The following is an 11,130-nucleotide window of genomic DNA, read 5'->3' as shown; positions in this document are numbered from 1 at the left end:
TTTATTTTGGATTGGTCATTTAAATTTTAATTTTTATGAATTGATCATTTACGATACATTTTGTTTGCGGTGCATTTAAGTTGTCTTCGTGTTGCATTATAATCTTTTATGTTATATTTTGTGATGGTGTGAACTATAAGTTTTGTTGCACAATTAGAGATGAACAACATTCAAGTTTTCATTCATCACTTCTCACACTAGATATAAATGACTCAATTGTTTTAGGATCGTAAATTTTAACTATTTAGACTAAATGAAGACATTGTTGCAAACAATGAGATACTTTTGTTTTAACGTTTTTGGATTTGAGAATATAGATTTAAATAAGAAGAGGTGAGAGGAGAAAGTATATGGAAATATCTGACATGTCCGTTTTCTCAATATTAAAATGTCACACAATGCTTTATTTCTACGGAACTTATTAAAAAGATTAGTATTGAAAGTATAATGTAGCATAAAAGATCAATTTAAGAAAATAAAAACCTAAAGACCAATACAGAGAAAGAAAACAAAAAAGTCAGGCTTAAATGACTGCTTGTGTAATTTTTCCTATTTTTTTTTCATGTTTGGTACTAGTTTATTAAAATTATTCCCATGTATTATTTATTTCCAGGAATAAAATTTAAACATAACTTCTAAACCTTTTTTTCCCGCGTATAAAGTGTGAAAAAATTTATTACTAAATAAAACACAAGTACACGAAATAAATGCATCATAGAAAAAAAAATAAACCACGACTGGATTTGAGCAAAAACAAACCTAAATAACATTACACCATATTTGAAAAGTTACACCTTGCACCCCTACAGTTACTCCTTTACCCCCTACAATCGGTCAGAATTTTCCATGGCTTCCCCACAAAACATTTCAATGTTTTGAGTCATATTAACAAGTATTCAAAGAGCATTTATTAAAGAAGTTAAAAGTAGATATTCTTCATTGGAAACAACATTTGTCTTCTAAAAGGTTGAATACACAACTCCCCGGCACAAAATTTTCATATTTGTGTCCTTTAACAATGCCCTAAAGGCACTATTTAGCACTTTCCTTTAATAAATAATTCTTTGAAATACTTAACAGAATTGTAGCCACAGTTTACCCACGACTAACCACTCCGCTATTCTTTAGAGAAAAGCCATTGGTGAAATAGATGAATGATAGAGAAATGAAACCTCCTCCAACCAATAGTAACACGTTTCTTTGGGTTTGAAAGAAGATGAAAACTTTAGAAACATGCATTTCTTTAGTATGAAATCGATAAGAGAAATACCCATAATTTGTTGTTGAGGGAGGGAGGGAGGGATTCCATTGAAATTGACATTTAGGGGTAAAAGACTAATTGCATGGGTACAAGGATTAACTTCTCATATTTGATCCATTTATTAGGAATAAGGAAATTTTACCACATACGCCTGCAATTATACCATTACCCCTACTTTTTACATGAACTACCAATTTTACCCTTTTATGAAGTCAAAACATTTCATGCTTTCTGGTTTTGCAGTTTGCGGTTATTGTTTCATGGGTTGCATCATCATCATTGCAAGATAGTGATTGTTTATTAATCATGAATTTGTTTGCTGGGTTTTGTTTGTTGGTTTATTCGGTTTATACAAATCACCCCCTAACGAAAAACGTACAGTCAAGCTTTACGATTTACGAAATTTAAACCACCCGTAAAACTTATAATCATGGCTTCCTCTTCTTTTTTATTTTATTTGTTAACGTTCTTTTTAGTTTGCTATTGTTTCTAAATCAACCCTCTATGAAGAATTTGAGATAATTTAAGTGAAAAAGGGATTGCTTTGAAAATGAATGATTTAAGTAAAAGATTTGTTAGGATTTAAGGATGGGTTCTATGGAATTTAACACACCTTTCAATGAATTTAACATTTTTTTCAACAATTGTTTTCCTTCTGGTTATGCCTAAAATCGGTTCGCAGGAATTAAGGTTTTAAAGATGGATTTGATGGCATGCTGAAATGTTTAAAATAGTCTGTGGTGCTATGTGCGGGTGAACTGGTGAATTTGGAAATATGTTAAAGGGTTAATAGTGTTTTTAAATTTTCGGTTTGGTTTTCGTCCTCGTAATTTTTTTATTTTATTTTTTTTAGAAAATCCTCCTCCCCCATTCAACTCAGCAGATTTGCTTATGTGACTTTGAGTTGGCATTTTTTTTTAATTGGACACATGTAAAAAAAACATTTCCACATCAAATTTTATTTAAAAAAAGTTGAAAATTAATTTTAAATAATAAAAAATCCAAAAAATCATAAAAATATTCAGATTTTTTCAAAAAATTTTAAAAATCAGAAAAACATTCAGATTTTTTTCAAAAATAAAAAAAACCAGAAAAAAACATTAAGTTTTTTTTTAGAAATTTAAAAAATTAGTTTTTTTACGAAATTATGACGATTTTTAAAATTTGTGGAATTCAATAGGTTTTTTTTTTCTGAAAAACAATCATTACCATTTTTTTTCTAAAATTTTAAAAATAAAATATAACTATAACTTTTTTTTAAAATTTAAAAAATTATAAAAAAAATCTGAACATATAATCAGATTTTTGTCAAAATTAAAATATTCTGGAATTTAATTTAAAAATATAATCGGATTTTTTTTCGAATATTTTTTCTACAAAATAAAATTTATGGAAAAATTTTAATTTTTAAAAAATCTAGATACAAATATAGAAAAATATTCAATTTTTCTTTCAAAAATTTTATAAAATATTTTTCTAATTTTTACAATTTTTTTATTTTCAAGAAATTAATTTTTAAAATTTTTAAATAATTTTTTTTTAAAATTAATATAAATAAATTTATATTATTACATGGGTGAAAAACACTATTAACCCTAAGTTAAAATTGAGGGTGAAAGACAAATGTGCACAAAGTTAAATGACAACAAGGATAATATTGGAATGATTTAAAATTTGTAGGGGTGGAAGTACAAATGTAGGGGTATTGGGTAAAATTTCCTAGGAAGAAATATTTGGTAACCCAAGTTCTAGAGAAAATCAAAATAATTAAAAAGCCCATACTCAATCCTCTCAATGACAATTACTATTCCCACCCTACTATCTTCTTGTGCGCCTTATAATTTTGAATTTTATAATCCAAAAGCATTAAACACCATCCAAAACACGGTAAAACACCTTAAAAAAAACCTCCATTCTTTCAAATTTATAATTCAAATGGGAATACACGAGAAGAGAGAATTGTGGGAAAAGAAATCCCCCTTTTGTTTTATCTAGGTTAACATGATCCAATTGATAAAAAAATCCAAAAGTTATGATTCTCGCTTTTTCGACCAAGACATAATTGGAGAGCAAGTGTGTTTTAGGTGAATGTTTGTTCTTCTTTAGGGGTCAATTCATTTCGCTGAAAAATAAAGGAGATTATGTCATAATAAATCAAATAAAAGGTTATTTAATTGTTCACTGAAATGAGTAAATCTTTTTTTGACAAAAAATAAGTAATTTATATTAGTTAAATATTTTAATATGCATATAAACAATAAGATTATCCAAGAGCGCTTAGATGAGATGGAACGAGTCTCTTATAACTTAACCAAGGTTCTGGGTTCGAATACCCGATTTATACAAAAAAAAAAAAAAAAAGTGTATTTTGATACGTCATGTATGCCATAAATATGCTAGACAAATCAACGTCCTTCATTCCCTCAAAAAAGAAATCAACGTCCTTCATTTTCAACATTTTGATTTTTTCCTCTCAAAAAGAAAAATTGTTATTTTTTTTGTTACAGAACTAACAGTAATAAGAAAAGAAAGTAGAACAAAAACAAGAAAGACTAAAGTCTAAGGAATTAGATTTCTGCAGAGTTTGAAAGGATGAGGTCCGATAAATCTGATGCAAAAGAGGTATGAACGACAAGCTCCAAAGTAGTAGAAGCATCAAGCTTTGCTATGAAATTTGCACAATTATTTTCTTCAGAAAGTGTATGAGCAATGAAAGTTAGTCGATCAAGTAGATGTATCATCTAATGCATTTTAATGAGCATACATGTTATTCATATTAGGATTAAATTATAGTTACAATGTGAATGTATGTTTTTAAACTTTCTAAACATATATCTTAAATGGTGAAAACATATCAACAAAATGTCGGAGAGTTGATAACATAACTCTCCTAAAAAAATAGTTTATTTTTGAAATCATTCATTTGAATGTCATCTCAATTATAAAATACTAATATGTCCTTGTCGACTCGATGATTAGTTTCATTATAAATTTAAAGAGCCTAATTATGATATGTGTTAGAAAAAAAAAATGGTGAAAACACATACTTAATTATAAAGTCCTCACCAAATCATGCATATGTGAATCGCAAGTGCAAAAATAAAATCAAGAGAGACCAGACCAGAGCACTCACTGAATCACAGTGTTAAGTGGACGGTAGGCAGTATAATTAAACTATGCAGAAGTAGTAGCAGTTGACTATTTTATTGGATGAACAGAACAAAGCAGTCAGCACACGCGGGAAGATGTATTACAATTCAACCGGCAAATAGGTTGGAAGGGGGCATACTGGACCCATTCATTAATACTAAAATATATGGTTCCATAATCCCTTCTCACATAAACTAAATGTGCATCAAACAGAGAATATATCATGGTCCAACTCTATACCCCACTTTGCAACTGCTCCTCTATCACGTATAAATCATAATTCATAACTATCATACCCCAATCCAAAACTACATTGATCACAAGTTACCATTACTATCCGCATCTTCCGCATCATTATAATATACAATGATGATTGTCTTTAACGTGTGTCATGCTGTGTTGTATCATTTTTTATTTACAGGATTGTAATACAACACGTAACACGACACACGTTAAAGACGATTGCAATAAGTGAAAGCCAAATAACTCAAGAAAGTCGGTGGTGTTTGAGTTTGATGCCAGCTGTTTGTATAAAAACTGCCTAACTGCTTCTATATTATTTCCACAATACTCCAAAATTCATTAATTTATGCCACGAGGGCGGCTTACCGTGCTTTAACTTATTTGTTCTCTATGCTTTTGTGTCAAATTGTCCAACTAACTTACAAGCCCTTTTCCCTTTTTTCTAATAATCTTGGAGATATGTTTTCTGTACTAAGTATTTGATTGGTATTGGTATCATTGAGGAGCAAGTTGTTGAGAAGAAAGTGAATCTAAAAAGCTAGAAAAAGTATATATGGTCGGTCCCATCACATAAACCGTTTGGAACCAAAATCAATTATGTACAAACGCATAGTGAATTAGCTTAATCACCACAAAAAATTATGTACAAACTTATCCATTTATGATAATCAATTAGTCATGTGGTTTGGTCCTTCACATAAATTGTGATGCAATATCTGATTTAATTTGTATAAATTGTCAATATAAATATTTTTTATATTGTCGGTCAATTGTGAATTGAGGTGATTAAGAGAACAGCATCAGACGAACTTCAGTGAGTGGTTGAAACAACGGGATACATGCAAAAGACACTACGATACACAAGTAATTAATTATAAAAGTAAATATGTGAATTTAGGGATAGAACCCATAAATAATATAAGAGAGAACCATGAACCTACTGAGTTTCAAATGTAAGTGGTTAAGTTCCACGTCGAATAGAAATGAAAAAAATATTTGATATATAAGAGAGGGGACACACATACCTAATATCTTAAGATTTTGAATAGAGATGTGACGTCTCCCTCTATTGTAGTCTTGAGTCATTTGACTCATTCTTGTTTCTTCCGTGACCCCGAACTTTCCAACAAAATTTTGAAGTTCAATTTACTTATATGATTGCTCTTAACCTAGTATGAATGATCTTCCCGACAGTCACTTATGATCCAACACTATTTTAGCACATATAAAAATAGAATTGTCGTATAGTTTATTTTTTATTTTTTTTAGAGTAGTCATATTGTCTCCATACATTAGAAGTTCACGTGAAGCAACCCGATTACTTCAAACAATCAAGTGTGTGGTTGAAATGAGGTTCAGCGATGTTATTTTTGAGTTAAATACTAAAGTGGTGGTAGATTTTTTTAATAAGCCGACTGCAGATTTTATTTCTTTTGGTTTCATAGTTAGAAATTGTATTGCTTTAGAGTTCAAACTCGATGGTAGAGTTTACTAGGAGATACACCAATTTACTAGCCCGTGAATTGGTAAGAGATACAATCATCAATTTTTTGAGTTCTTACCATACTATATTGATCAAAGGAGCTTATAAAATATAATCTCAAAATTGTCTTACCAACCAACCAGACTCGATCGATATCTCAATTTTCAAATGTATAAAAGTTCATGAGAAAAAAATATTATTCTTTCCATTTTTCTTGTGTGTACAGAATTGTACTATCGAAACGTGGAGCTTCTACTGAGTTACGAGTGGTTTGAGTATGAGGTCACACGCTAGAATAAATTATGGGCCCCACCCGGATTAATGGTTGATTAGAGCCATGAAAGTCAAACGAATTCAACTTGAATAATATCACGTGAGATTCTTACAGCCTGGTTGTGGGACCTCCTTACGTGGAGGACGTTGAAGTCATATTTCAAACTGCTCTTTTTATGGCTTTTTTTTTGGAATACTCTATTTTTTAATCAAAAGTTTGTTAATCTAGTTTTTTAAGAGTTGTAATTCAATTCAATTCTGTATTTCTCCCTTAAACTACCAAATTCTGTTTTTGCTCGTTTCTTTAAAGAATTTCTATTTTACCTTGACTTCTAGTAAATTTTATTTATATAACATACTAATAAGTAATAATCATAGTTAAACATTAGCTTTGTTTAAAACCTATAAAAGAAAATTGGGGATAATATTAGACATTAGTAGATATATGATGGATCACCAAAAAGTATATTTGTTTTTTGTTTGATAGGTATGGTTTTGACAAAATTATTAGCATGTTTGGTTTTGATTTGAAGCATGAATATTTGCATTTCAATGACATTCTCTCATAAAAGCGCAGAAGCCACAAATCGTGGCATCAAATTAAACAAGCGTAGAGTAGACTTAGACTTTTATCGTAAAAACAAATGTTTACTACTTTGACGTTGTTATTATTTTGTTGTCATAGGTATCGGCAATCTAAACATGTATAATCATTAGAGTATAATCTTAGAATATGAAGATTTCGAGTTTGAGCTTTGCTAATATCGTTAGAGAGATAAATATAAATCTCTTTTTGAAACACCTTATATTTAAGATTTCTGTTTGTAAAAACTTACTGTATAGAAAAATGAATATCTTAATACAAGTTTTGCTTTTGCAGCTTATGGCCTCATGTGAACCATAATTGGTGAAGAGCACTATGAGTACTTTTCTTTGCCTTTGGTTGGTAATTGGTTGCTTATAGATAGACTTGAGTTGAGTTGAGATGAGATGAGTTTGGCTTTAAGATTACAGCTGTATACTTGTATATGTTCAACAACACAAACAAAAGTAGTCAAAAAGACTTTCGACCCCACTTGCAAAAATACTACATTTTTTTATTTATTATAATTTTATGTTGTTTGTTAGTAAACATTATAAAAAAAAAACGTTTGTTGTGTGTCAAACAGCTCAACTTTTCCTGTCATGTCATGTTTTAAACGCACCCAACAAAATTGTCCATTAACTACTACTTCTACCCTAATACTATTATATTCACTCACCGTCTTAATTTCCCTGCCCTACTTATTCAGTACGAGAATGATTTTATGATTTATATACCCTCTTTCATTTCTATTTTTGTGCTATCTTTCTTGCTCCTCCGTATACAGACCTGTATTGTATATATTTGCATTATTACTCTCTAGCTACTTACTTAATCATTCTAATCTTATAATCTACAGCTGTGAAAATGTGGTACCGAACCTATACCTAGCTCTTCTTAATTTGGTTTATGTGACCTAGGTTACTCTAATTTATATATTGATCTAACTCCAAAGTTCTCTGCCTAACTGTTATCATTATAAGTGCTTAAAAATGTGAGCATAATTTAACCAATTGGTAGCGTAGGTTAAAATGATTTATGAATTTCATTTAATGAAAAACAATTCAAACGTTTTAGGGCTTGAATCCTCTTTAAAACAATATTTTGTTCAATTAAGATAAAAAGTAATAATTTAGTTTTGGATATAGTTTCCACTTACAAATGCTAAAACAAACAGTTGAGAGGTCATATACTATTATTATACTATACATTGAATTGATGAAACAGAAACCAAGAGGTGCAAAATGGATTATTATAAATAAAATGAAGAAGATGTGAGGAAATTTCAAAGAGGACAGAAAAGAAAGAAAAAAGACAAACCTGGATCAGAGTGTGCCAGCCAGAAAGGTTGGTTGCTCTAATAAACACACACGCATATCAAATCGCATCTAATCTACAGAGTCATTGTATTTAGTTTAAGTTAGACCCTCCACACCCACCAACTATACAAAAGCCTAGTTTCCTGGAAAGTACCCTCCCCCACACCACACCACACCACACCACACCCTAACAATATCTCCCAAACCCAAAATTATTTATTATATTTGTTGCATGCAACTTTATTTATTTATTTATTTATTTATCAAATCACCTTCCTTCTCTTCATATATAATAAACCCAATTAACACTTCACTCCCAATTTGCTACTATACTTTCTAACATATATCATATCAAACATTCACTATTACTATATACTCAAATAATAACGCTATGGATTTGAATATGAATTTTGAAGCTATTAATAGAAGCTCTTCAACAACAACATCATCATCAGACTCATGTTCCTCAGAAACAAACCAAAACAAACTAGACAGAATCAAAGGTCCATGGAGTGCAGAAGAAGACAGAATTTTAACACGACTGGTTGAACAACATGGAGCAAGAAACTGGTCACTCATCAGCCGCTACATAAAAGGTCGTTCCGGCAAGTCATGTCGTCTCCGGTGGTGTAATCAGCTGAGTCCCACCGTGGAACACCGTCCATTTTCTTCACAAGAAGATGAAACAATCATAGCGGCGCATGCTCAATATGGTAACCGTTGGGCTACCATTGCAAGGCTTTTACCTGGTAGAACTGATAATGCTGTCAAGAATCATTGGAACTCTACGCTTAAGCGTAGAGCGGGTTGTGGTGGTTCTGTTACGGTTGCTGGAGGTGGCAACGAAGGTGGTCAGTTTACTTTTCCGTTGGAAGATGATCCGTTGACCGCGTTGACTCTTGCTCCTCCGGGGAATGGTGTGGAAGATAGGGAGGAAATGGTTGGTGATCATCGGTTTCCTTCGCCGGAAAATGTTCCGACTGAGTTTTGGGATGTGATGAGAGGTGTTATTGCAAGAGAAGTTAGGGAATATGTTTCTTCTAATTTTTCTCATAACTCTAGTTTTCATTGAATTGAATTAGTTAACGATATCAATAATCATGTTCACACAAAAAAAAAAAATGTATTAATAATCATGATCATATTTTTTTTCTTTCTGTTATTACTTTAGTTTAAGGAAATTTATATAATTACTCTGCACTTGGATTTTGTCCTACAAACTCAGATTTCAATTCTCTTTCTGGATTATTATTAGTACTCTAAGCTAAGCATTGATACTTTAATTTTAACAGTTATTTATTTTTATTAATTACTACTATTACTGTTTTATATTTGTAAATAGCTGAATATTGTACGACAAATTTTCCAAGTATATACTTCTGTAGAAAACGCGGCTTAATAAACAAACAATTTGGCTTGGGGTATATGTATGTACTTCTTGAGTAGTACTATACTATACTATTTTGGTTACCAGTAATGTGTTGAGGAGGTGACAGTTATCATGATCAACTTTATAATAATTTATACATTCAACTGTAATGATGGATTCGAAAAATAGCTATTAACTTAATAATGGAATGTTGTATTGATCAATATTTGATGTATTTTTTGGCAATATATTTGACTAAATTAAAAAGAGGGGAACGTAAATGAGAAATCCACACATTTTTGTTTCTCCCTTGATTTGCAAAGAGAGGGCACATAGCATAATATATTTTTCATTCTTCTTCAGTTTAGTCCCTAGTTCTTTTGAAAATAATTAAGCAAAGCATTTTAAGTTGGATCATTCAAAAATATACAACTCTATTATTTCTTTTTACCTTTAATTTATATAAAAATAGAGTAATACATTATTTTTAGTCTATTGTTTGTATCTATGCTCATTTCAAACTCTTCCAACTTTATTCTCCTCCTATTGAGAGTGGAAAATGATGAATTTGCAACTTGCAAGAGCTTGGAGCCTCCATACCAACATAGCCCAATTAGGAAATTGGTGTTTATAGAGCACAAACCCGATTCATCTTTTTTCTTATTATACCCCACTATAAAGAGGAAAGAGCTTATTGCAAGTTGCAAGCAATATTATTACGTGGCAGAATAATCAACAAAATTGCAAGTACAAACAAGATTGTACGGTTTTAGCTGTTTGGTTAAGATACAGCTAAATCTCTCTCCGTAAGCAACGTTGTACGAAAGTTAGATTTATGTTATTTTGTCCACACCCAACCAAATATTTGATCACTCATCAACCTAGTGCATGTGCATCCACACTTCAGTATTTGATCAGCTTTCCTCATTTAAGTGTCTAATTGAGTCTTATAGGAACTTTCATTTATATTATTGTTTTTAATCACACTTAATATCTTTTAGGGTTAATAGGTCTTTACCCCCTGTAATATAGGGCACTTTTGGTTTTGCCTCCTGTAAAAAAATCAATTTAGATTCCGTCCTTGTAAAATGAAGATTCTTCACAATTGCCCCCTAAGCCCATTGACTCAGCATAATCTCTGAGGTGGCAGTTACGTGGCTTTTTCTTTTTATTTTTCATTTTTTTTTGCTTGCCACGCGTACAAAATAGTTTACACATCATTTATATTTAAAAAAAATCTGAAAATTAATATTCAAAATTTGAAAAAATAGAATTTTTTTTTTAAATTAAAAAATCAAAAAAAACTTTTTTTTCAAAAATTATAAAACATTCAGATTCTTTTAGAAATAAAAAAGTATTTTAATTTTTTCTAAAAAGAAAATTCTGGATATAAATGTTTTTAAAATCTTAACTTCAGATTTTTATTGAAAAATTCAGATTTTTTAATAA

General features: G+C 30.4%; 1 protein-coding gene across 1 annotated transcript; it reads left to right on the top strand.

Annotated features, from left to right (window-relative positions):
* Positions 1-8,290: 8,290 nt before the first annotated feature.
* On the top strand, positions 8,291-9,560 carry LOC11434242 (transcription factor MYB73). The gene has a single exon (XM_003602952.4). It carries the CDS (start codon positions 8,704-8,706, stop codon positions 9,382-9,384), a length of 681 nt encoding a protein of 226 aa, XP_003603000.1. The 5' UTR covers positions 8,291-8,703; the 3' UTR covers positions 9,385-9,560.
* The last annotated feature ends 1,570 nt before the right edge of the window (positions 9,561-11,130 follow it).

The sequence above is a fragment of the Medicago truncatula genome, chromosome 3, assembly GCF_003473485.1.
Source record: "Medicago truncatula cultivar Jemalong A17 chromosome 3, MtrunA17r5.0-ANR, whole genome shotgun sequence".
NCBI lineage: Eukaryota > Viridiplantae > Streptophyta > Magnoliopsida > Fabales > Fabaceae > Medicago > Medicago truncatula.
The sequence above is the reverse complement of the archived record's forward strand: the minus strand, read 5'-3'. Positions and strand labels throughout refer to the sequence as shown.